This window comes from Vigna umbellata, chromosome 11, assembly GCF_029865625.1.
Source record: "Vigna umbellata cultivar VRB3 chromosome 11, Vumbellata_1.0, whole genome shotgun sequence".
Lineage (NCBI taxonomy): Eukaryota > Viridiplantae > Streptophyta > Magnoliopsida > Fabales > Fabaceae > Vigna > Vigna umbellata.
Window position 1 is genome coordinate 19699332 of NC_142175.1, and position 27120 is coordinate 19726451.

Sequence of the window (27120 nt, forward strand, 5' to 3'; positions counted from 1 at the left end):
CGTTATCCTCTTGTCTGTTCGAAGCAGACAACTCCGGTGGTGGGCGTTGTGCCCTCAATGCCGCCATCTCCTCCGCCTGTTTGTGCTGGATTTCCTGCTGCTCTCTGATAGTTTGTGCTTGTGCCTCAATCTGAGCCTGCAGCTGCTTGATCAATTCGCGAGTGTTGAAGTCTTCCATTGCTCCGGTGGTCGTTGTTGGGATAGCAAATCTCGGCCCCACGGTGGGCGCCAAAATGTTTCAGTAGGGATGTGGAGACCGAGATACCAACCTAACAAAACTGGACTGCTTCTTCTTGTGACGCCTATTACGATGCTTCCTCCCTCTCTCTATGCTCTGCTCTCTAGGAGAAGATGGGTTGGGTACCTGCAAAGGCACTCCGACGCTCAAGTCAAGCAAAGGATATCTGATTAATCTTCAGAATAATAATCTCTCTCTTTAATTTCTCTTAGGGGAAAAACGTACCTTTTTTTCTGTTTGCTTTGCATATTTAAAACAGTAAAATAAACCGTTTACCTGAAAACCCGGTCAGTTACTGGAGTTGACTATTTGGAAGTTATAACTGCTAGGTCGTGTTTGATACTGAGTCAATTATCTCCACGATTCGTGGTGTTAGCTAATATTCGTAACTGCTTATTCTTAACCGCTTAATCGTATATTTACGATATTGCGCTCTGCATGTCGATCGTCCTGTGTAACGACACAAATGGGCGACTTGTCGCGCGAGCGCTATATGTCGCGACATCACTGTTTGGTTGTCGATCACCAAGTGGTCGACATCAACATTTAAGCGTGCGACCTTACGACCGTGAGAAGGCTCTGCATTGCATATCCTTATTAATTGTCGTCAGGTCGCCTGGGTTATCGGTCGTCCATTGGTGGACTAGGTATCCTATAGTACAGTTTTCTTTTTATATTATCCCTTTGACTTTTTCTAAGATTTAAATTAAATATTTTCTACGTTCTATTTACCTCTAAATATCTAAATTAGTAAATAACTTTGAATTATACTTTTAAAATTTTAAAATAAATCGTGTTATTTGTTATCTTTAAAAATTTCATTTTAAATCAACTTTAACTTAAAATTAAAAATATTTAATAAAAATTAAATATTAATAAAATATTTATATAATACTTATATAAAAGTTAAATATAATCTTAATTTACCGAAGAAACAAATTATTTAGTTTAAAAAAATATGTGAGTAAATTAAACAAAAATAATTAATATAAATATCAAATTAAATATAAAATATTAAGGATGACAGATTATATGTGAGCATTTCATTAAAATTAAAAAAATAAAAAACAAAAAAAAAATCACATTTAAATGTTTAATGTCCATTTGAAGAATTCGATACTATTGTTTGCAGCAAAGATGTGGCTCTCAAGAAGTGTTAGGTTTTCTCTTCTTCCTTCCATTGCCAAGTTTCCTCCTTTTCTTCCAATGCACAATTCCCTCTTTTGCTCTCACTCTCAAACTTCCTTACACGACGACGCCGTCTCACAATTCAATCGCTTGCTTCATCAGCGTCATGTTCCTCCCATCTTCGAATTTGGAAAGATTTTGGGATTTCTTGTGAGGATGAAGCGTTACCCTACTGCTATTTCTCTCATTAAGCAAATGGAGCTCAAGGGAATTCACAATAACCTTGTTACTCTCAATCTCCTCATCAATTGTTTCTGTCACTTAGACAAATTGGCTTTCGCTTTCTCTGTATTTGCCAAGATTCTCAAACGGGGTTATCATTCAGATGCCATAACCTTAAATACACTCATCAGAGGTCTCTGTGATAAGGGTGAGGTCAAGGAAGCCCTCAACCTTCACGACAAAGTAGTAGCACTAGGATTTCCACTCAACCAAATTACTTACGGGACTCTGATCAATGGATTGAGCAAAATAGGAGAAACTGAAGCCGCGATCAAATTGCTCAGAAGTATTCAAGGTCAATCAACAGTAATGTACACTATCATTATTGACTCTCTGTTAAAAGAGAAACGTCCAGAAGAAGCTTATGATTTGTATTCTGAGATGATTATTAAGGGAATTTCTCCTAATGTTGTTACTTATAGTATTCTAATTTATGGCTTTTGCTTACTGGGACAGGTAGAAGTAGCATTTGGTTTCCTAAATGAAATGCTATCAAATAGCATCAGACCAGATGTTTATACCTATACTATATTGATTGATGCATTGTGTAAGGAAAGAAAGCTAGGAGAAGCCAAGAATGTATTAGGTGTGATGGTGAAAGCTTACGTGAAACCTAATGTTGTTAGCTTTAATGCTCTAATGGATGGGTATTACTTAGTTAATAAAGTGAAGAATGCAAAACAAGTATTCAATGCAATGACCCACATGAGAGTGAGTCCTAGTGTTAGGACCTACAATATCATGATAAATGGACTCATAAGGAACGAAAGGGTGGATGAGGCCATAAATCTCTTTCAAGAAATGCACAAAAGGAATATAGTTCCAAATACTGTGACTTACAATACTCTTATTGATGGTTTATGCAAAACTGGAAGAATCTCTCATGCTTGGGATCTTTTTCGTGAGATGCGTGATAGAAATCAACAAGCAGACATAGTCACTCATAATTCCTTGATTGATGGATTATGCAAAAATCATCGTCTAGACAACGCAGTTGAATTATTGAGGGAAATGAGAGAGAATGGAGTTCAGCCCAATATGTACACTGCAACAATACTTATTGACGGCATGTGTAGAGGGGGGAGACTTAAAAATGCACAAGTGATTTTTCAAGATCTATTGAATAAAGGTCACAATCCCAGCATCTGTACTTATAATGTTATGATAAGTGGTCTTTGTAAAAAGGATTTGCTTGATGAGGCATTGACCTTGTGGTCCAAAATGGAAGACAGTGGTTGTTTATCTAATGTTATAACTTTTGAAACAATCATCTCTGCTCTCTTTAAGAAGAACGAGACTGAAAAGGCAGAGAAATTTTTGCACGAAATGATCTCTAGAGACTTGTTGAAATGATGAAAGGTGACACCTTATTTGAATAACAAGTTACATTTGTGTTTGTCATAGAATGTGCATGAATGGTTTGTAAATTTTGTATTAGATGAGTTGGTTTAGGTTGTAACATCTGTTGCTGATGTTTTCCTAGTCAAGGGTTGATGTATTTTTATTTTCTACTCTGCATTTTGATTGCTATGGATCTTCTGTTTCCTTTGACATTACATTTTACTTGTAGAATTTGTTTAACTGATTAGTAAAAAGGTTGAAATCAATGATTTTATTGTATTTTCAAGACCAAAATTGTGATCTCCCTCCTTATGTCTAAAATCTGATGATTTTTTTTTTATTTCCAACTGTTTGATATTCCCCATTCATGTTTGTCAGAGACCAAATATATTTTTTCTTTAGGGCCTTCAGCGTTGCACTTCAAGGAACCATTCACAAAGAATAAGCACACTTACGAAGCTTAGGGATCTTAACCTTGGCAATAATCATCTTCCTGATATGTCTATGCCTAAAGAACTTTTAAGTCTTTCTGAATTCTTGCAATTGCAGAATCTCAAATGTCTATTTCTTACTCTCACTGGATTAATTGCAGGTTCAATACGACCAGAACTTGGTAATTTAGCACAATTGGATACATTGTCTCTCCATAATAATTGCCTAACTGGTTCAATCCATTCTACATTAGGTCTATTAAAGAATGGGGTCAGATTTCATCTTGATTCAAACCAATTTGCAGATATATAACTGGGAAATTTGACATATCTCTTCTCCTTCACTACTGTGTGTTTCTGAGCTAACTTCAGTTTTAATGGTCTCTCAGATAAGCTGTTGCAATTCTCTTCATTGTATTGTTCCCTATAAATCGTGTCAATGGGAGAGGCATAAACAAATGAATTTTTAAGTGGCCTTGAAGAGTTTATGGCTTTTTACTATATATTGAAACGAGAAAATTTTAGCCTCTATCAAAAAGAAGTAAAAAGGGTTTTGTTCTAATTAATGTAATATTATTGTTGATAGGAATTATGCAGTGGGTTATACTAAAATGGAAATTAAAAAGTGAGGGGAAGAAAGAATAGCAGAGTCCATATGCAATAAAGAGTTGAGGTAATTAATTTGATATAATTCGAATTTTTTTGCAAGAAATTACTTGTGAATTTAAAAACACGCAAGAAAATTATTTGTGAAATTTAAATTTGTAAAAAAAAAAGTATATGTTGTTTTTGGATTGATTTTTTGAAACGAAAAACTGCTGTGAATCTTTTTTTGGACGAAAATTCGCTGCGAATATTTTCCATAAACAATTCGCATAAAAAATTTGTAACAAATTTCTAGTGAATTTTTTAATTTCAAGATAATTAATTATCTTTACTTTCCGATTAAAATTCATAAGAAAAATAGAAAAAAAAAACACTTTTCTTAACTTTTGTAAGAAATCTTAAGAAAATATCTATGAAGTGTGGAAAATTCTAGTAGTGATGGAAAGTCATGTGCAAACAAGAACTTGTAATACAAGATTAATTATGTTTTAACTGCAATATTAATATGGATTTTCAATTCATCTTGTTGTAAATTAATAATGACTTTTACTCTTTTTCCTCTTCTTAGCATTGTTAGTGTATGCAATGTCTTATGTACTAAATTCACTTGGTCAACCCATAATTCATGTTAAATCTCTTCTAAAACATTTAATATGTAAAAAGTAATAATATATGACTATTATAATACATTGAATGTAGACCATAACTAATGCGAATTTTCATTGTTATTGGTAATATAATACTACACATTTTCTAAAATAACATATTTATTTAGGTTTCAAATATTCTATTATAAAAAAAAGAATACATATATCATGTTTGTTATAAGTTTTCTTTTATCAATAATCATTGGATATAAGTCTATTGAAGAACTTCATTGTAAATTAATAGTATATTTTTAAGTATTAGAAATTAATGGTGGTTCTCGTTCAGTAACTGTAATATCCCAAAAATATAGCTATAAATTATACTTAAAAGTTCTTACATTTACAATAAAATAAAACACCATTTACAATAAAATAGAACAGTTACAGAAAATAAAGTTAATTCACAGTTATCCTAAAATAACCATAAATTAAAAACTTTACAAAAACATACACTAATACAAATTATAAAAACAGACTGATCGGTCATACAAGAGGTGTATCGACCGAACAGTCCTACAAATAGTGTATTAAACCAAACGGTCCTATACTAACTGCAAAAACAGGTACAAGACCGAATGGTCTTACTCTTAATGAAAATCATCCTCTCCAGCCAGTGCATGCGCTAAAGAACCCTCAATATCTTCTGCTCACACCCACAGGGTGATCATTGTAATGACAAGGACGACCGAACGGATAACATGACAAGACTAGAAAGTAGGGTAAGCTTATGTAATTTAATTAATTCAGTAAAACATATAATTCACATAAATCCGATATAAATCAATAGGTCAATCATGCAACAACCAATCATACATTTCCAACCATAACCATACAGCAATGCATGCAATAACCGACCGCTTTACTCTGACTGTTCGGACTGTATGAATTTTGTGTAGCTACGACGTTTTTACACCCGATGATGTAGTAGTTGGGATGCCCTCAACAGTTGCCACCCGAGGTTAGTCTGTTATACCTCGCCCAAGTTCACCTTATGGACTAGGACCTCCTGTCATTCTCACACATGATTTACTCCTCTCTACTTGAGAATGAGTAATCATAGAATATCACGATAAACGCCAGCTAAGCATAACCACATTCATACTTTACCATTCCATAACCAATCTTGAGATATTCCTCCCTGGAATACTCTTTCATATCCATATTATAAGTATCTCATCATACCTTCACATTACATTAGAATTATCATACCATACTTCAATACCAACATACTTCCTCATCCATCACATTTAAGTATAATCAAACTAAACAGTAAAACAACCACCATTCTTGAACACGACCGAACGAAAAAGATCAACATAACCTATCAACAAGATTGAACGGGATAAACTTTCCCTACATACTAACATGATCAAACGGTCATTTAAGAGTAAGACTCAAGCATGAGTCGAACATAGTTTTAGGGCCGAATATTAGAACAACCGAAATCTAGAGTTAAATCGAACGTTTTCATCTTATGTCGAACACTATCGGCTTAGACTGAACACTTTGTGACTGGTGGAGACCGAACGGTTCATAACAGATAAGACTTAAAGGAGTGGTCGTACACTATTTAGGACCGACCACTAAGAGAGACCGAACGGTCGTTAACAGGTAAGGCCCACCAGAGGCCGAATGTAGTTAAGACCGAACACCAATACCAAACCAAGTACCAGCGCAAGACCGAGCACTACCAAGACCGAGTGCTAGTACAAGACCAAGCACTACCGAGATCGAGTGCTAGTACAAAACAAGCACTACCGAGACCGAGCGCTAGTTCGGAACAAGCACTACCGAGACCGAGCGCTACTAAGGCCGAATGGTCATGACTTGGGAGGACTCCAAAGAGATCGAACCTAGTTAATGACCGAGTGTAGAACAAGGCCGAACGACCAAATCAGTGCATGACCGAGCGGCCAACAGCGAACCCTCAGTTTTATGCATAATTCTGCAAAAACTTAGCTGAATTATGAACACATCAAATTTTACACCTATCCAAGAGTACCTAAATCTTTCTAACATCATTCCAAAGAGTCTCATACCATATTTTAATTCAAATTCTGCATAATCCACAACTCAAAGATCCAAAATATGTTTTCCTACTTCTTACACATTTTAGAAGGACTTAAGGGTTCTAATAGGCCCTAAACAACTTACCTAGATTATCCTTACAAACCGAAACCACTCCTGATACAAATTTCCCCTTTTCACTACTCCACTTCCTCACAATTCATTCGGCACAGTAACTATAATTTTGCAGAACCGAAATCAAACATGGCCACAACAGTTAATAGTCCACAAAACAATACCGAACATACAAACATTCAATTTTCTAATACATACAATCACATCCACCATCATTCTCATATATCATAACCAAATTAATTAAATTAAATAGCTTCCCTTACCTCAAAGCAACTTGACAGATTAAAATTTCTCCACAGTTTTACTAAACCGCAAGTCATCCTAGGACAACCTACAGACTTTGAATCGGTGAAAGGAAACCAACCACCGAACCAGAAACAGAATCAAAACCCAAAAGAAGAGCTGATGAACACATGCAAACAAAATAGTGTTTGCATGTACCAGAAAATACATAAATTCATGAGAATTTGGGAAACAAAACTTACCCACTCTAACCACGAAATTGATCGGTGGAAAAGGAAACCCTTGATCACAGGATCGCCTAGAAAGCTCTGGATCGCCGATTAGACGAACCACTGGTGAGAAATTTTAGAGAGAAGGAGGAGAAAAGATAGAGAATAAAGTTTTTAGAGAAATAGAACGTACTGATATAATGAGCTGAGTGTTTTAAAACTCTATTTATATTGTTAGCTTATTTTAACACTAATTGTTCAATCTCATTATTTTAATACATCTATCTGGTCCTTAGAGTAATCTTTAATATTAGTTGTGTTTATGATTAATTGGATTTTAGTTTAGATGTAATGTAGTTGCAGATAAAGTTATTTGTTAAATTTCGGTAATTATTATTTTAAATAAATATTATAATTTATTGAGCTGTATTCATAATGTTTAGATCTTTTCACTTACATATTTGAAAACGAAAAATATAAAAATAATATTAGAAAAAAATCCACATATTACACTAATTACTGTGAAAACATTGATTTGAAGCCGTTTTACATTAATTACTACTTGAATGGACATATGTAAGACCCTTGATATTTAGCAAAGATAATTTCTGAAATCCTCACCATTAATGCACGCCACATCATTTCTCAGCCATTAAAACCCACTACCTAATCTGATCCCCTCCCTCTCTGTCGTACACGGAAAAGTCGCGCCCATCATTTCTCTGAAACATTAAAAACGTACCAAACACTGCAATGCACACACGCAACCTGTCGCGGGAGAAGCTTCCCATTTCAGAGTTCAGTGTGCAGGTGTCAACTTGGGAGACGTTCGTCGACCGAACGTGAGTTAACACAACTAGAATTTTTGAAAACTCTCTCTCTCAGCTGCACCATTCATCTTCTTCCTCAGAACCCAACCTTTCGTTTTCTCCAACTTCCCTCTAGAAACCTTCACCTTCTCTTTACTGTAACTCATCACCTTCTTCTCCGATCACGTTTCAGAACCGTAGGAACGTTCCTGGCACCGTGAGCTTCAATCCGAACCGAACAGATCCTAGTTCTGTAACCGGTAAGTCACTCGACTCTGGACGTTGATCTGAACGTTTGTTCTGTAGTACATGCAAACTAAGATTCAGTTGCATGCATGGGTTATAGGTCTGAGTTGTTTCTGATTTCTGGTGTTTTAGATTAAGTGAAAGTTGTTGAGTGAAACCTGAGGGTAGAACGCTGTTAGAGGTCGAACAAAACCCTGCTTTTCGGGAGTACACTGCTATCCAGGTAAGGGAAGCTTAGTAATTTAATTTATACTTGTATGTTGTATGTAAACATGATATGAACTGAATGTATGAGATGTATGTCGATTGAGTATGCATGGTCGAACGTTGCTTTACTGAATGAATATGATATATGTTGGTTGAAATGTATGATATGAGTGATACGTATGAATACGAAATATACATGCTTAGGAACGAGAGAATGTAAGTGAAACTTGAATATCAACTTCCCTATGATAACGTATGTCCGACATTAAACGGTTCTCGACCGTTTGGTGTTCTAGTAAACTTCTTTGAATTGGAAGACTTTCATTTGGGAAGGATTTTGGTCGAGCATGAGCTATGTAGGTCTTTTACTTAGAACTTATAATCAACAGTGTCGAGCACCCTTATACAGATCATCCATCTGTGTCGACCGACAGTGTCGAGCATCCTTGAAATACAGATCATTCATCTGTGTCGATCAACAGTGTCGAACACCCTTATACAGATCATCCATCTGTGTCGACCAACAGTGTCGAGCATCCTTGAAATACAGATCATTCATCTGTGTCGATCAATAGTGTCGAACACCCTTATACAGATCATCCATCTGTGTCGACCGACAGTGTCGAACATCCTTGAAATACAGATCATTCATCTGTGTCGATCAACAGTGTCGAGCACCCTTATACAGATCATCCATCTGTGTCGACCGACAGTGTCGAGCATCCTTGAAATACAGATCATTCATCTGTGTCGATCAACAGTGTCGAGCACCCTTATACAGATCATCCATCTGTGTCGACCGACAGTGTCGAGCATCCTTGAAATACAGATCATTCATCTGTGTCGATCAACAATGTCAAGCACCCTTATACAGATCATTCATCTGTAGCGACCGACAGTGTCGAGCACCCTTGATAATACAGATCATTCATTTGTGTCGACCGACAGTGTCGAGCAACCTTCTTAATATAGGTCGTCCATTTGGGTCCACCGACAGTTTCGAGCACCCGTGTTAACACAGGTCGTTCATCTATCTGGTAGTCGGTATTACTTTATTTTGGAACGGGGTAAATTCTTCAGTCTCGTTCCTCACGTTTGTCCTCGTTATAAAGAGGGCTGAAAGTTCAATATTTACGTACTCGGACTGAAAGACAAAAATGAAAATAAAGGTGAAAGATTTTGAATGATGAACATTATATGAGATGATTAAATGTTTATGAATTTTGTACGAGCGTTCCAAGGAGGAACGACTCACATATATTGAATATGGAATTTTGTAAAGTATGACTGTGGGCATGCTAATGCTGGCTTGGTCCATCCTGATATTCCGTGAGACTCATCTTCACGTAGAGGAGAGTAATTCATGCGTGGGAATGGCAGGAGGTCCTTAGTCCATAAGTTAACATGGGCGACGTAAGAAACGGACTAACCTCGAGTGGCAGCTGTCGAGTGTATCCCAGTTACTACACCACTCGGGTGCAAGGACGCCTGTAGCTACACAGATTCATACAGTCCGGACGGTCCGTCTAGAAATAGTTGTTGGATATTTGTTTATTTATTTATGTTGAATCATTCTGGTATGTTTGACTGGATTGAATTGATACTTTAATGTATGAATTAAATTACATAAGCTTACCCTGTGTTCTCTTCTTTGTGTTGTCGATTGTCTTTGTACGTCCGTCTTGTCCTTGCGATGATCATCCATGTGGATGGGAGCAGATGGAAGTGAGCTGCTGGAAGAGGCGCTGGCAGAAGAAATTTCGGAAGATGTTGATCCGGTTGAAGTAGGGATCAAGGTCGAGCCCTAGAGTGCTCGACATGTAGTAGCTGTTAGTGTTTTTGTTTAGTCTTAGAATTTGGATACCGTCGGCTACATTACATTTTGTATTTTAAGCCGTTCGACGTTTTGGACCTCGTATCTTTTTGTAAAGACTGCACTGTTTTAATGATTAATGTAATTAATTCTGATTATGGTTATCACTATATTTTGGGATGTTACATTAGTGGTATCAGAGCAGTTTTGTTCTATAAAAAGGACACTGTAGGATATGAGTGCACTGTGTTTTTGCTGTGTGCTTATTATATGTTTGGTGAGTTATTGTTTTAACTCTTACACATCACTAACGTTCGTTTTTCTCTGGCTCAGAGAACAAATGGCGCCTAGACTTCCTCCTCCTCCACCACCCAATGGATCGGATACGACCGACAGTGCCAGATTGTTGGAAACCGTGATCGAACGGTTGCAACAACAAAATGCTACACTAATGGAGCAGAACGCAGCTGCTTTAAGAAGTCTTGAGGCCGCACGCGAGAACTCCGAAGCTACTCAGAGACAATTAATGGAACTCATTGCCGCCACCAGAGGCACGCCGGGAGCGTCCTCTTCCAATGCTGTTCATCATACCGAGTGGAGTTTGGAAAATTTTCTTCAACACCATCCGGCCAAGTTTAGTGGGAAGGGTCTTCCGGATGAGGCAGATCAGTGGCTGCAGGATATGGAACGAATTTACAATGCTAAGAGGTGTCCAGATGAGAATCGTTTGGCTTTCACGGAGTATTTGCTTACTGGAGAAGCAAGCCATTGGTGGTCGAGCGCGAAAGCTATACTGACGGACGCTCACAGACCTGTTACTTGGGAAGTTTTCAGAAGCAAATTCTATGAGGAGTACTTCCCGGATAGCGTTCGTTTTGCTAAAGAAGTGGAATTTTTGCAACTGGGGCAAGGGGGAATGTCGGTTTCAGAATATACAAATAAGTTCAAGCACTTGGTGAGGTTCAATACTATGGCCACCAGTGAAGAGTGGCAATGTCGGAAGTTTGAGAACGGCCTAAGGAGTGAATTGAAAGTTATGATTTCAAGTTTGTGCATAAGAACGTTTCCTGCCATGGTTGAGAGGGCCAAAGTGTTGGAGAAGAACATGGCGGAAGCTGAACGACATAAGAAACAACAACAAGTGAGTAGGGGACCGATAGTGTCCAGGGGAGGTATGGTTCAGAGGAGGACTCCGTACGCTCGTCCTAGTCAACCATCTCATGCAGGCGGATCACAAGCAATCGTTCCTGTCGGACAGTCTGGACAGGTGAACGTAACTTGTTTCCAGTGTGGGGGACCACACTACCGTTCTTCCTGCCCACAGCTGATGGGAGGAAAATTCTGCACTCGATGTAGAAGAAATGGGCATCTGGAGAGTGAATGCAATATTGGCGGACGCGCTGTTATGAGGCCGCCGAACGCTGGAAGGAACCAACAAGGGAGAGGTGGTCGAGCCCAAGCTGTCGGGCGTGTGTATGCCATTACTGGAGCGGAAGCAGCGAGTTCAGGTACGCTCATCACCAGTACCTGCTTGATTTATGGAAAGCAATGTTGTGTGTTGTTTGATTCGGGGGCGACACACTCCTTCATCTCGAAGGCGTGCGTTGATAAGTTGGGAATAGCTGAGAGCGAGATGCAGTTTGATCTGGTGGTGTCGATCCCAGCAGCTAGTGAGATCAGGACATCTACTGTGTGTGTTAGGTGTCCTATTGAGGTAGAAGGGCATAGATACAAGGTGAACCTCATATGTTTGCCTCTAAAAGAATTAGAGGTAATTTTGGGAATGGATTGGCTGAATACCAATCGCATTCTCATAGATTGTGGAGCGAAGAAATTAATCTTTCCTGGTGAAGTAGAGGAAGTTCTTTCAGTGACGCTCGGTCAACTGAAGGAAGATATTATGGAAGGCGACAGCTGTTTCCTCATCATGACACACGAAGACAGTGAAGTTGTGAACGCGAATGAGGAACGATCGTCCAAGGTAGTGGACGAATTCCCTGATGTTTTTCCGGAAGATATCCCTGGGCTGCCTCCGGTTCGTGAAATTGAATTCACTATTGACTTGGTGACGACAGCAGCACCTATCTCTGTTCAACCATATCGGATGGCGCCTGCAGAACTGGTTGAACTCAAAAAGCAGATTAAAGAGCTAATAGAGAAGAACTTTATCAGGCCGAGCGTATCACCTTGGGGAGCGCCTGTGCTCTTGGTGAAAAAGAAGGATGGCAGCTCTCGGTTATGTATAGACTACAGGCAATTGAACAAGCTGACCATCAAGAATAAGTACCCGCTGCCTAGGATAGATGATTTATTGGATCAACTGCATGGGGCGACGGTGTTTTCTAAGATTGATTTGCGTTCGGGATATCATCAGATCAGGGTGAAGGAGAGCGACATCCAGAAGACTGCTTTCAGGTCTCGTTACGGACACTACGAGTATGTAGTGATGCCGTTTGGTGTGACGAACGCGCCAGCAATCTTCATGGACTACATGAACAGGATATTCCGACCATATCTGGACAAGTTTGTAGTGGTCTTCATTGATGATATCCTGATTTACTCCAAGAGCCATGAAGAGCATGAAGAACACTTGCGGATTGTGCTTGGAGTGTTGAAGGAGAAGGAATTGTACGCCAAGCTGTCGAAGTGTGAATTTTGGATGAAGAGCGTGCAGTTCTTGGGACACGTTGTGTCCGCTGAAGGAATCTCTGTGGACCCGGCAAAGGTACGAGCAGTTATGGAATGGGAAAGTCCGCGTTCGGTCACGGAAGTAAGGAGTTTCGTTGGTCTCGCGGGCTACTATCGACGCTTCATTGAAGGATTTTCCAAGATAGTAGCACCACTAACACAGCTCACGCGCAAGGATCACCCGTTCGCTTGGACCGATCGGTGTGAAGAGAGTTTCCAGGAGCTTAAGCGGAGGTTGACGAGCGCTCCGGTTTTAGCGATTCCAGACACTGCCAAACCATTCGAAGTCTATTGCGATGCCTCTCATCAAGGTTTGGGCTATGTGCTGATGCAAGAGAGACGAGCAGTGGCGTACGCCTCTCGACAACTAAAAATTCACGAGAAGAATTACCCCACACACGACTTAGAGTTGGCAGCAGTCGTGTTTGCACTGAAGATTTGGAGGCATTTCTTGTATGGATCCACGTTCCAAGTTTTCAGTGATCACAAGAGTCTCAAGTACCTCTTTGATCAGAAGGAGTTGAATATGAGGCAGAGGAGGTGGCTTGAGTTCTTGAAGGATTATGATTTCGAGCTACTCTACCATCCAGGAAAGGCGAACGTGGTAGCGGACGCTCTAAGCAGAAAAGTGGTGCATGTGTCGTCCATGATGGTGCGCGAGCTGAGTTTGGTGGAAAGCTTTAGAGATCTAAGGTTACAATTTGAGTTGGAGTCGAACAGTATCAAGTGTTGTAACCTTAGAATATCCAGCGACGTGTTTGAGCGGATCAGAACGAAGCAACGAGAGGATGAAGAGTTAGTGAAGATATTTGATGCCCTCGGTACGGATCAGGCCAAAGAGTTTAACACTGGAACGGACGGTTTCTTACGTTATAAGGGCCGGACGTGCATTCCGAATGATGGAGATCTGAAGAGAATTATTCTGGAGGAAGGTCATCACAGCCGTCTTAGCATGCATCCTGGCATGACCAAGATGTATCAAGACCTCCGGAAATCATTTTGGTGGCCTGGAATGAAGAGTGATGTCGCTCGTTTTGTGGCATCATGTTTAACTTGCCAGCGTGCAAAGGCTGAACACCAACGACCAGGCGGCTTACTTCAGCAGTTGGAGATTCCCGAATGGAAGTGGGATAGCATATCCATGGACTTCGTGACTCACCTACCACGTACGATCAGGAATCATGACTCAATTTGGGTGATCGTGGATCGACTGACGAAGAGCGCCCATTTCCTGGCAGTAAATTTGAAGATGTCGATGACCAATCTGGCCAAGCTCTACATTCAGGAAATTGTTCGTCTGCATGGAGTGCCGTCGAGCATAATTTCTGACCGAGACACGAGGTTCACTTCACGGTTTTGGCAGTCACTTCAAAGCGAGCTCGGTAGTAAGTTGCAAATGAGTTCGGCTTATCACCCTCAGACGGACGGCCAGTCTGAACGGACCATCCAGACGCTTGAAGACTTACTGAGGACGTGTGTCCTAGATCACTTAGGCGCCTGGGATGAGGTCCTGCCGCTAGTGGAGTTCACGTACAACAACAGTTTCCAGGCGAGTATTGGAATGGCACCGTTTGAAGCACTTTATGGGAGGAAGTGTCGAACGCCACTTTGCTGGTTCCTGGAAGGAGAGAACGTGCTAACTGGACCCGAACTGATCCAGCAGACGACAGAAAAAGTGAAGGTAATCCAGGAGAGGTTGAAAACGTCGAGGAGCAGGCAGAAGTCCTATGCCGACAAGAGAAGAAGACCGTTAGAGTTCCAAGCTGGCGATCACGTATTCCTTAGACTGAATCCAACCACGGGAGTCGGCAGAGTTATGCGACCAAAGAAATTATCCCCGAAGTTCGTCGGACCCTATCAAATACTAAGGAAGATTGGCCCAATAGCGTACGAGCTAGCATTACCTCCTCAACTCTCAAATCTTCATCCTGTCTTCCACGTTTCCCAGCTCCGGAAGTACATAGCGAACCCTTCTCATGTTTTGGAGTTGGAAGACGTCCAATTGCGCCCAGATCGAACGTTGGAGTTGCAGCCTGTGCGAATTGAACAAAGCAATACTAGATATTACAAGAAGAAAGCTGTTCGAATGGTGAAAGTGTTATGGGACGCAAGAACTGGTGACTCAACGTGGGAAGTGGAGAGCGCCATGAAGGACTTGTACCCACACTTGTTTACGGGTAAGTTTTTAATTTTCGAGGACGAAAATTTTTGTAGTTAGGGAGAATGTAAGACCCTTGATATTTAGCAAAGATAATTTCTGACATCCTCACCATTAATGCACGCCACATCATTTCTCAGCCATTAAAACCCACTACCTAATCTGATCCCCTCCCTCTCTGTCGTACACGGAAAAGCCGCGCCCATCATTTCTCTGAAACATTAAAAACGTACCAAACACTGCAATGCACACACGCAACCTGTCGCGGGAGAAGCTTCCCATTTCAGAGTTCGGTGTGCAGGTGTCAACTTGGGAGACGTTCGTCGACCGAACGTGAGTTAACACAACTAGAATTTTTGAAAACTCTCTCTCTCACCTGCACCATTCATCTTCTTCCTCAGAACCCAACCTTTCGTTTTCTGCAACTTCCCTCTAGAAACCTTCACCTTCTCTTTACTGTAACTCATCACCTTCTTCTCCGATCACGTTTCAGAACCGTAGGAACGTTCCTGGCACCGTGAGCTTCAATCCGAACCGAACAGATCCTAGTTCTGTAACCGGTAAGTCACTCGAATCTGGACGTTGATCTGAACGTTTGTTCTGTAGTACATGCAAACTAAGATTCAGTTGCATGCATGGGTTATAGGTCTGAGTTGTTTCTGATTTCTGGTGTTTTAGATTAAGTGAAAGTTTTTGAGCAAAACCTGAGGGTAGAACGCTGTTAGAGGTCGAACAAAACCCTGCTTTTCGGGAGTACACTGCTATCCAGGTAAGGGAAGCTTAGTAATTTAATTTATACTTGTATGTTGTATGTAAACATGATATGAACTGAATGTATGAGATGTATGTCGATTGAGTATGCATGGTCGAACGTTGCTTTACTGAATGAATATGATATATGTTGGTTGAAATGTATGATATGAGTGATACGTATGAATACGAAATATACATGCTTAGGAACGAGAGAATGTAAGTGAAACTTGAATATCAACTTCCCTATGATAACGTATGTCCGACATTAAACGGTTCTCGACCGTTTGGTGTTCTAGTAAACTTCTTTGAATTGGAAGACTTTCATTTGGGAAGGATTTTGGTCGAGCATGAGCTATGTAGGTCTTTTACTTAGAACTTATAATCAACAGTGTCGAGCACCCTTATACAGATCATCCATCTGTGTCGACCGACAGTGTCGAGCATCCTTGAAATACAGATCATTCATCTGTGTCGATCAACAGTGTCGAACACCCTTATACAGATCATCCATCTGTGTCGACCAACAGTGTCGAGCATCCTTGAAATACAGATCATTCATCTGTGTCGATCAACAGTGTCGAACACCCTTATACAGATCATCCATCTGTGTCGACCGACAGTGTCGAACATCCTTGAAATACAGATCATTCATCTGTGTCGATCAACAGTGTCGAGCACCCTTATACAGATCATCCATCTGTGTCGACCGACAGTGTCGAGCATCCTTGAAATACAGATCATTCATCTGTGTCGATCAACAGTGTCGAGCACCCTTATACAGATCATCCATCTGTGTCGACCGACAGTGTCGAGCATCCTTGAAATACAGATCATTCATCTGTGTCGATCAACAATGTCAAGCACCCTTATACAGATCATTCATCTGTAGCGACCGACAGTGTCGAGCACCCTTGATAATACAGATCATTCATTTGTGTCGACCGACAGTGTCGAGCAACCTTCTTAATATAGGTCGTCCATTTGGGTCCACCGACAGTTTCGAGCACCCGTGTTAACACAGGTCGTTCATCTATCTGGTAGTCGGTATTACTTTATTTTGGAACGGGGTAAATTCTTCAGTCTCGTTCCTCACGTTTGTCCTCGTTATAAAGAGGGCTGAAAGTTCAATATTTACGTACTCGGACTGAAAGACAAAAATGAAAATAAAGGTGAAAGATTTTGAATGATGAACATTATATGAGATGATTAAATGTTTATGAATTTTGTACGAGCGTTCCAAGGAGGAACGACTCACATATATTGAATATGGAATTTTGTAAAGTATGACTGTGGGCATGCTAATGCTGGCTTGGTCCATCCTGATATTCCGTGAGACTCATCTTCACGTAGAGGAGAGTAATTCATGCGTGGGAATGGCAGGAGGTCCTTAGTCCATAAGTTAACATGGGCGACGTAAGAAACGGACTAACCTCGAGTGGCAGCTGTCGAGTGTATCCCAGTTACTACACCACTCGGGTGCAAGGACGCCTGTAGCTACACAGATTCATACAGTCCGGACGGTCCGTCTAGAAATAGTTGTTGGATATTTGTTTATTTATTTATGTTGAATCATTCTGGTATGTTTGACTGGATTGAATTGATACTTTAATGTATGAATTAAATTACATAAGCTTACCCTGTGTTCTCTTCTTTGTGTTGTCGATTGTCTTTGTACGTCCGTCTTGTCCTTGCGATGATCATCCATGTGGATGGGAGCAGATGGAAGTGAGCTGCTGGAAGAGGCGCTGGCAGAAGAAATTTCGGAAGATGTTGATCCGGTTGAAGTAGGGATCAAGGTCGAGCCCTAGAGTGCTCGACATGTAGTAGCTGTTAGTGTTTTTGTTTAGTCTTAGAATTTGGATACCGTCGGCTACATTACATTTTGTATTTTAAGCCGTTCGACGTTTTGGACCTCGTATCTTTTTGTAAAGACTGCACTGTTTTAATGATTAATGTAATTAATTCTGATTATGGTTATCACTATATTTTGGGATGTTACATTAGTGGTATCAGAGCAGTTTTGTTCTATAAAAAGGACACTGTAGGATATGAGTGCACTGTGTTTTTGCTGTGTGCTTATTATATGTTTGGTGAGTTATTGTTTTAACTCTTACACATCACTAACGTTCGTTTTTCTCTGGCTCAGAGAACAAATGGCGCCTAGACTTCCTCCTCCTCCACCACCCAATGGATCGGATACGACCGACAGTGCCAGATTGTTGGAAACCGTGATCGAACGGTTGCAACAACAAAATGCTACACTAATGGAGCAGAACGCAGCTGCTTTAAGAAGTCTTGAGGCCGCACGCGAGAACTCCGAAGCTACTCAGAGACAATTAATGGAACTCATTGCCGCCACCAGAGGCACGCCGGGAGCGTCCTCTTCCAATGCTGTTCATCATACCGAGTGGAGTTTGGAAAATTTTCTTCAACACCATCCGGCCAAGTTTAGTGGGAAGGGTCTTCCGGATGAGGCAGATCAGTGGCTGCAGGATATGGAACGAATTTACAATGCTAAGAGGTGTCCAGATGAGAATCGTTTGGCTTTCACGGAGTATTTGCTTACTGGAGAAGCAAGCCATTGGTGGTCGAGCGCGAAAGCTATACTGACGGACGCTCACAGACCTGTTACTTGGGAAGTTTTCAGAAGCAAATTCTATGAGGAGTACTTCCCGGATAGCGTCCGTTTTGCTAAAGAAGTGGAATTTTTGCAACTGGGGCAAGGGGGAATGTCGGTTTCAGAATATACAAATAAGTTCAAGCACTTGGTGAGGTTCAATACTATGGCCACCAGTGAAGAGTGGCAATGTCGGAAGTTTGAGAACGGCCTAAGGAGTGAATTGAAAGTTATGATTTCAAGTTTGTGCATAAGAACGTTTCCTGCCATGGTTGAGAGGGCCAAAGTGTTGGAGAAGAACATGGCGGAAGCTGAACGACATAAGAAACAACAACAAGTGAGTAGGGGACCGATAGTGTCCAGGGGAGGTATGGTTCAGAGGAGGACTCCGTACGCTCGTCCTAGTCAACCATCTCATGCAGGCGGATCACAAGCAATCGTTCCTGTCGGACAGTCTGGACAGGTGAACGTAACTTGTTTCCAGTGTGGGGGACCACACTACCGTTCTTCCTGCCCACAGCTGATGGGAGGAAAATTCTGCACTCGATGTAGAAGAAATGGGCATCTGGAGAGTGAATGCAATATTGGCGGACGCGCTGTTATGAGGCCGCCGAACGCTGGAAGGAACCAACAAGGGAGAGGTGGTCGAGCCCAAGCTGTCGGGCGTGTGTATGCCATTACTGGAGCGGAAGCAGCGAGTTCAGGTACGCTCATCACCAGTACCTGCTTGATTTATGGAAAGCAATGTTGTGTGTTGTTTGATTCGGGGGCGACACACTCCTTCATCTCGAAGGCGTGCGTTGATAAGTTGGGAATAGCTGAGAGCGAGATGCAGTTTGATCTGGTGGTGTCGATCCCAGCAGCTGGTGAGATCAGGACATCTACTGTGTGTGTTAGGTGTCCTATTGAGGTAGAAGGGCATAGATACAAGGTGAACCTCATATGTTTGCCTCTAAAAGAATTAGAGGTAATTTTGGGAATGGATTGGCTGAATACCAATCGCATTCTCATAGATTGTGGAGCGAAGAAATTAATCTTTCCTGGTGAAGTAGAGGAAGTTCTTTCAGTGACGCTCGGTCAACTGAAGGAAGATATTATGGAAGGCGACAGCTGTTTCCTCATCATGACACACGAAGACAGTGAAGTTGTGAACGCGAATGAGGAACGATCGTCCAAGGTAGTGGACGAATTCCCTGATGTTTTTCCGGAAGATATCCCTGGGCTGCCTCCGGTTCGTGAAATTGAATTCACTATTGACTTGGTGACGACAGCAGCACCTATCTCTGTTCAACCATATCGGATGGCGCCTGCAGAACTGGTTGAACTCAAAAAGCAGATTGAAGAGCTAATAGAGAAGAACTTTATCAGGCCGAGCGTATCACCTTGGGGAGCGCCTGTGCTCTTGGTGAAAAAGAAGGATGGCAGCTCTCGGTTATGTATAGACTACAGGCAATTGAACAAGCTGACCATCAAGAATAAGTACCCGCTGCCTAGGATAGATGATTTATTGGATCAACTGCATGGGGCGACGGTGTTTTCTAAGATTGATTTGCGTTCGGGATATCATCAGATCAGGGTGAAGGAGAGCGACATCCAGAAGACTGCTTTCAGGTCTCGTTACGGACACTACGAGTATGTAGTGATGCCGTTTGGTGTGACGAACGCGCCAGCAATCTTCATGGACTACATGAACAGGATATTCCGACCATATCTGGACAAGTTTGTAGTGGTCTTCATTGATGATATCCTGATTTACTCCAAGAGCCATGAAGAGCATGAAGAACACTTGCGGATTGTGCTTGGAGTGTTGAAGGAGAAGGAATTGTACGCCAAGCTGTCGAAGTGTGAATTTTGGATGAAGAGCGTGCAGTTCTTGGGACACGTTGTGTCCGCTGAAGGAATCTCTGTGGACCCGGCAAAGGTACGAGCAGTTATGGAATGGGAAAGTCCGCGTTCGGTCACGGAAGTAAGGAGTTTCGTTGGTCTCGCGGGCTACTATCGACGCTTCATTGAAGGATTTTCCAAGATAGTAGCACCACTAACACAGCTCACGCGCAAGGATCACCCGTTCGCTTGGACCGATCGGTGTGAAGAGAGTTTCCAGGAGCTTAAGCGGAGGTTGACGAGCGCTCCGGTTTTAGCGATTCCAGACACTGCCAAACCATTCGAAGTCTATTGCGATGCCTCTCATCAAGGTTTGGGCTATGTGCTGATGCAAGAGAGACGAGCAGTGGCGTACGCCTCTCGACAACTAAAAATTCACGAGAAGAATTACCCCACACACGACTTAGAGTTGGCAGCAGTCGTGTTTGCACTGAAGATTTGGAGGCATTTCTTGTATGGATCCACGTTCCAAGTTTTCAGTGATCACAAGAGTCTCAAGTACCTCTTTGATCAGAAGGAGTTGAATATGAGGCAGAGGAGGTGGCTTGAGTTCTTGAAGGATTATGATTTCGAGCTACTCTACCATCCAGGAAAGGCGAACGTGGTAGCGGACGCTCTAAGCAGAAAAGTGGTGCATGTGTCGTCCATGATGGTGCGCGAGCTGAGTTTGGTGGAAAGCTTTAGAGATCTAAGGTTACAATTTGAGTTGGAGTCGAACAGTATCAAGTGTTGTAACCTTAGAATATCCAGCGACGTGTTTGAGCGGATCAGAACGAAGCAACGAGAGGATGAAGAGTTAGTGAAGATATTTGATGCCCTCGGTACGGATCAGGCCAAAGAGTTTAACACTGGAACGGACGGTTTCTTACGTTATAAGGGCCGGACGTGCATTCCGAATGATGGAGATCTGAAGAGAATTATTCTGGAGGAAGGTCATCACAGCCGTCTTAGCATGCATCCTGGCATGACCAAGATGTATCAAGACCTCCGGAAATCATTTTGGTGGCCTGGAATGAAGAGTGATGTCGCTCGTTTTGTGGCATCATGTTTAACTTGCCAGCGTGCAAAGGCTGAACACCAACGACCAGGCGGCTTACTTCAGCAGTTGGAGATTCCCGAATGGAAGTGGGATAGCATATCCATGGACTTCGTGACTCACCTACCACGTACGATCAGGAATCATGACTCAATTTGGGTGATCGTGGATCGACTGACGAAGAGCGCCCATTTCCTGGCAGTAAATTTGAAGATGTCGATGACCAATCTGGCCAAGCTCTACATTCAGGAAATTGTTCGTCTGCATGGAGTGCCGTCGAGCATAATTTCTGACCGAGACACGAGGTTCACTTCACGGTTTTGGCAGTCACTTCAAAGCGAGCTCGGTAGTAAGTTGCAAATGAGTTCGGCTTATCACCCTCAGACGGACGGCCAGTCTGAACGGACCATCCAGACGCTTGAAGACTTACTGAGGACGTGTGTCCTAGATCACTTAGGCGCCTGGGATGAGGTCCTGCCGCTAGTGGAGTTCACGTACAACAACAGTTTCCAGGCGAGTATTGGAATGGCACCGTTTGAAGCACTTTGTGGGAGGAAGTGTCGAACGCCACTTTGCTGGTTCCTGGAAGGAGAGAACGTGCTAACTGGACCCGAACTGATCCAGCAGACGACAGAAAAAGTGAAGTTAATCCAGGAGAGGTTGAAAACGTCGAGGAGCAGGCAGAAGTCCTATGCCGACAAGAGAAGAAGACCGTTAGAGTTCCAAGCTGGCGATCACGTATTCCTTAGACTGAATCCAACCACGGGAGTCGGCAGAGTTATGCGACCAAAGAAATTATCCCCGAAGTTCGTCGGACCCTATCAAATACTAAGGAAGATTGGCCCAATAGCGTACGAGCTAGCATTACCTCCTCAACTCTCAAATCTTCATCCTGTCTTCCACGTTTCCCAGCTCCGGAAGTACATAGCGAACCCTTCTCATGTTTTGGAGTTGGAAGACGTCCAATTGCGCCCAGATCGAACGTTGGAGTTGCAGCCTGTGCGAATTGAACAAAGCAATACTAGATATTACAAGAAGAAAGTTGTTCGAATGGTGAAAGTGTTATGGGACGCAAGAACTGGTGACTCAACGTGGGAAGTGGAGAGCGCCATGAAGGACTTGTACCCACACTTGTTTACGGGTAAGTTTTTAATTTTCGAGGACGAAAATTTTTGTAGTTAGGGAGAATGTAAGACCCTTGATATTTAGCAAAGATAATTTCTGACATCCTCACCATTAATGCACGCCACATCATTTCTCAGCCATTAAAACCCACTACCTAATCTGATCCCCTCCCTCTCTGTCGTACACGGAAAAGCCGCGCCCATCATTTCTCTGAAACATTAAAAACGTACCAAACACTGCAATGCACACACGCAACCTGTCGCGGGAGAAGCTTCCCATTTCAGAGTTCGGTGTGCAGGTGTCAACTTGGGAGACGTTCGTCGACCGAACGTGAGTTAACACAACTAGAATTTTTGAAAACTCTCTCTCTCACCTGCACCATTCATCTTCTTCCTCAGAACCCAACCTTTCGTTTTCTGCAACTTCCCTCTAGAAACCTTCACCTTCTCTTTACTGTAACTCATCACCTTCTTCTCCGATCACGTTTCAGAACCGTAGGAACGTTCCTGGCACCGTGAGCTTCAATCCGAACCGAACAGATCCTAGTTCTGTAACCGGTAAGTCACTCGAATCTGGACGTTGATCTGAACGTTTGTTCTGTAGTACATGCAAACTAAGATTCAGTTGCATGCATGGGTTATAGGTCTGAGTTGTTTCTGATTTCTGGTGTTTTAGATTAAGTGAAAGTTTTTGAGCGAAACCTGAGGGTAGAACGCTGTTAGAGGTCGAACAAAACCCTGCTTTTCGGGAGTACACTGCTATCCAGGTAAGGGAAGCTTAGTAATTTAATTTATACTTGTATGTTGTATGTAAACATGATATGAACTGAATGTATGAGATGTATGTCGATTGAGTATGCATGGTCGAACGTTGCTTTACTGAATGAATATGATATATGTTGGTTGAAATGTATGATATGAGTGATCGTATGAATACGAAATATACATGCTTAGGAACGAGAGAATGTAAGTGAAACTTGAATATCAACTTCCCTATGATAACGTATGTCCGACATTAAACGGTTCTCGACCGTTTGGTGTTCTAGTAAACTTCTTTGAATTGGAAGACTTTCATTTGGGAAGGATTTTGGTCGAGCATGAGCTATGTAGGTCTTTTACTTAGAACTTATAATCAACAGTGTCGAGCACCCTTATACAGATCATCCATCTGTGTCGACCGACAGTGTCGAGCATCCTTGAAATACAGATCATTCATCTGTGTCGATCAACAGTGTCGAACACCCTTATACAGATCATCCATCTGTGTCGACCAACAGTGTCGAGCATCCTTGAAATACAGATCATTCATCTGTGTCGATCAATAGTGTCGAACACCCTTATACAGATCATCCATCTGTGTCGACCGACAGTGTCGAACATCCTTGAAATACAGATCATTCATCTGTGTCGATCAACAGTGTCGAGCACCCTTATACAGATCATCCATCTGTGTCGACCGACAGTGTCGAGCATCCTTGAAATACAGATCATTCATCTGTGTCGATCAACAGTGTCGAGCACCCTTATACAGATCATCCATCTGTGTCGACCGACAGTGTCGAGCATCCTTGAAATACAGATCATTCATCTGTGTCGATCAACAATGTCAAGCACCCTTATACAGATCATTCATCTGTAGCGACCGACAGTGTCGAGCACCCTTGATAATACAGATCATTCATTTGTGTCGACCGACAGTGTCGAGCAACCTTCTTAATATAGGTCGTCCATTTGGGTCCACCGACAGTTTCGAGCACCCGTGTTAACACAGGTCGTTCATCTATCTGGTAGTCGGTATTACTTTATTTTGGAACGGGGTAAATTCTTCAGTCTCGTTCCTCACGTTTGTCCTCGTTATAAAGAGGGCTGAAAGTTCAATATTTACGTACTCGGACTGAAAGACAAAAATGAAAATAAAGGTGAAAGATTTTGAATGATGAACATTATATGAGATGATTAAATGTTTATGAATTTTGTACGAGCGTTCCAAGGAGGAACGACTCACATATATTGAATATGGAATTTTGTAAAGTATGACTGTGGGCATGCTAATGCTGGCTTGGTCCATCCTGATATTCCGTGATACTCATCTTCACGTAGAGGAGAGTAATTCATGCGTGGGAATGGCAGGAGGTCCTTAGTCCATAAGTTAACATGGGCGACGTAAGAAACGGACTAACCTCGAGTGGCAGCTGTCGAGTGTATCCCAGTTACTACACCACTCGGGTGCAAGGACGCCTGTAGCTACACAGATTCATACAGTCCGGACGGTCCGTCTAGAAATAGTTGTTGGATATTTGTTTATTTATTTATGTTGAATCATTCTGGTATGTTTGACTGGATTGAATTGTTACTTTAATGTATGAATTAAATTACATAAGCTTACCCTGTGTTCTCTTCTTTGTGTTGTCGATTGTCTTTGTACGTCCGTCTTGTCCTTGCGATGATCATCCATGTGGATGGGAGCAGATGGAAGTGAGCTGCTGGAAGAGGCGCTGGCAGAAGAAATTTCGGAAGATGTTGATCCGGTTGAAGTAGGGATCAAGGTCGAGCCCTAGAGTGCTCGACATGTAGTAGCTGTTAGTGTTTTTGTTTAGTCTTAGAATTTGGATACCGTCGGCTACATTACATTTTGTATTTTAAGCCGTTCGACGTTTTGGACCTCGTATCTTTTTGTAAAGACTGCACTGTTTTAATGATTAATGTAATTAATTCTGATTATGGTTATCACTATATTTTGGGATGTTACAACATATATTGAAACATATAAAGTGCAATACTTATAGTAGTTGATAGTAGCATTATATACCTTCTTATGCAACAATTTATAACATGTTTACATAATAATATAAAATTAGAGTTTACACTTTTACTAAATTTTATGTAATTTGTGATTCAGTTTTATTACCTTATTTTAATATTTATAAACACTAATTAAATTTATTTTGATAAAATTTAATCGGTCACAATTTTTCCATGCATGTAATATGTAGACTAATATATTTATAGTTCAACATTATTATTTAAATAATGAATTACATTGAAGTCAGTTGACCCTTGTCTATCTTGTGTATATAAACCCGTTTAAAATTTTTATATCTAATTGGTTCAAATTTTAATAACTAAGTTTAATAAATATTATATTTAATAACAGAATAATCAAAACTAAATATAAATATTTATTGTTATATTTATGTAGTAGTATTTAATTTGATCCTTTCGAAAATTAGGATAAGTTTTTGAATAAAATTGATACACTAATTGTAAGACCCTTGATATTTAGCAAAGATAATTTCTGACATCCTCACCATTAATGCACGCCACATCATTTCTCAGCCATTAAAACCCACTACCTAATCTGATCCCCTCCCTCTCTGTCGTACACGGAAAAGCCGCGCCCATCATTTCTCTGAAACATTAAAAACGTACCAAACACTGCAATGCACACACGCAACCTGTCGCGGGAGAAGCTTCCCATTTCAGAGTTCGGTGTGCAGGTGTCAACTTGGGAGACGTTCGTCGACCGAACGTGAGTTAACACAACTAGAATTTTTGAAAACTCTCTCTCTCACCTGCACCATTCATCTTCTTCCTCAGAACCCAACCTTTCGTTTTCTGCAACTTCCCTCTAGAAACCTTCACCTTCTCTTTACTGTAACTCATCACCTTCTTCTCCGATCACGTTTCAGAACCGTAGGAACGTTCCTGGCACCGTGAGCTTCAATCCGAACCGAACAGATCCTAGTTCTGTAACCGGTAAGTCACTCGAATCTGGACGTTGATCTGAACGTTTGTTCTGTAGTACATGCAAACTAAGATTCAGTTGCATGCATGGGTTATAGGTCTGAGTTGTTTCTGATTTCTGGTGTTTTAGATTAAGTGAAAGTTTTTGAGCGAAACCTGAGGGTAGAACGCTGTTAGAGGTCGAACAAAACCCTGCTTTTCGGGAGTACACTGCTATCCAGGTAAGGGAAGCTTAGTAATTTAATTTATACTTGTATGTTGTATGTAAACATGATATGAACTGAATGTATGAGATGTATGTCGATTGAGTATGCATGGTCGAACGTTGCTTTACTGAATGAATATGATATATGTTGGTTGAAATGTATGATATGAGTGATACGTATGAATACGAAATATACATGCTTAGGAACGAGAGAATGTAAGTGAAACTTGAATATCAACTTCCCTATGATAACGTATGTCCGACATTAAACGGTTCTCGACCGTTTGGTGTTCTAGTAAACTTCTTTGAATTGGAAGACTTTCATTTGGGAAGGATTTTGGTCGAGCATGAGCTATGTAGGTCTTTTACTTAGAACTTATAATCAACAGTGTCGAGCACCCTTATACAGATCATCCATCTGTGTCGACCGACAATGTCGAGCATCCTTGAAATACAGATCATTCATCTGTGTCGATCAACAGTGTCGAACACCCTTATACAGATCATCCATCTGTGTCGACCGACAGTGTCGAGCATCCTTGAAATACAGATCATTCATATGTGTCGAT

General features: G+C 41.3%; 3 protein-coding genes across 3 annotated transcripts; all 3 read left to right on the plus strand.

Annotated features, from left to right (window-relative positions):
* The first annotated feature begins 1264 nt into the window (after positions 1 to 1264).
* LOC124821043 (uncharacterized) lies at positions 1265 to 3968 on the plus strand. The gene is made up of 2 exons (XM_047292848.2): positions 1265 to 3007; positions 3582 to 3968. The coding sequence occupies exon 1, from the start codon at positions 1328 to 1330 to the stop codon at positions 2999 to 3001; it is 1674 nt and encodes a 557-aa protein (XP_047148804.2). The 5' UTR covers positions 1265 to 1327; the 3' UTR covers positions 3002 to 3007; positions 3582 to 3968.
* Positions 3969 to 10682: 6714 nt separating this feature from the next.
* Positions 10683 to 15871, plus strand: LOC148191108 (uncharacterized). Its single transcript, XM_088101296.1, has 8 exons — positions 10683 to 11388; positions 11434 to 11850; positions 12160 to 12521; positions 12609 to 12757; positions 12842 to 13341; positions 13621 to 13962; positions 14656 to 15207; positions 15867 to 15871. Exons 1-8 carry the CDS (start codon positions 10683 to 10685, stop codon positions 15869 to 15871), a joined length of 3033 nt encoding a protein of 1010 aa, XP_087957422.1.
* Positions 15872 to 18094: 2223 nt separating this feature from the next.
* On the plus strand, positions 18095 to 26481 carry LOC148191109 (uncharacterized). The gene is made up of 10 exons (XM_088101297.1): positions 18095 to 18800; positions 18846 to 19262; positions 19572 to 19933; positions 20021 to 20169; positions 20254 to 20753; positions 21033 to 21374; positions 22068 to 22619; positions 23299 to 23369; positions 26292 to 26358; positions 26477 to 26481. Exons 1-10 carry the CDS (start codon positions 18095 to 18097, stop codon positions 26479 to 26481), a joined length of 3171 nt encoding a protein of 1056 aa, XP_087957423.1.
* Positions 26482 to 27120: the final 639 nt, after the last annotated feature.

What these genes read in the sequence shown, in the direction of transcription:
- LOC148191108 (XM_088101296.1), top strand. Translation starts at nt 10,683, where the DNA reads ATGGCGCCTAGACTTCCTCCTCCTCCACCACCCAATGGATCGGATACG. An exon ending in TTGCGATGCCTCTCATCAAG is followed by an intron (nt 13,342 to 13,620) that starts GTTTGGGCTATG and finishes TCTACCATCCAG; the next exon opens with GAAAGGCGAACGTGGTAGCG. An exon ending in GAGAATTATTCTGGAGGAAG is followed by an intron (nt 13,963 to 14,655) that starts GTCATCACAGCC and finishes GGTTCCTGGAAG; the next exon opens with GAGAGAACGTGCTAACTGGA.
- LOC124821043 (XM_047292848.2), top strand. Translation starts at nt 1,328, where the DNA reads ATGTTTAATGTCCATTTGAAGAATTCGATACTATTGTTTGCAGCAAAG.
- LOC148191109 (XM_088101297.1), top strand. Translation starts at nt 18,095, where the DNA reads ATGGCGCCTAGACTTCCTCCTCCTCCACCACCCAATGGATCGGATACG. An exon ending in AGAACTTTATCAGGCCGAGC is followed by an intron (nt 19,934 to 20,020) that starts GTATCACCTTGG and finishes CAATTGAACAAG; the next exon opens with CTGACCATCAAGAATAAGTA. An exon ending in ATCCAGAAGACTGCTTTCAG is followed by an intron (nt 20,170 to 20,253) that starts GTCTCGTTACGG and finishes CTACATGAACAG; the next exon opens with GATATTCCGACCATATCTGG.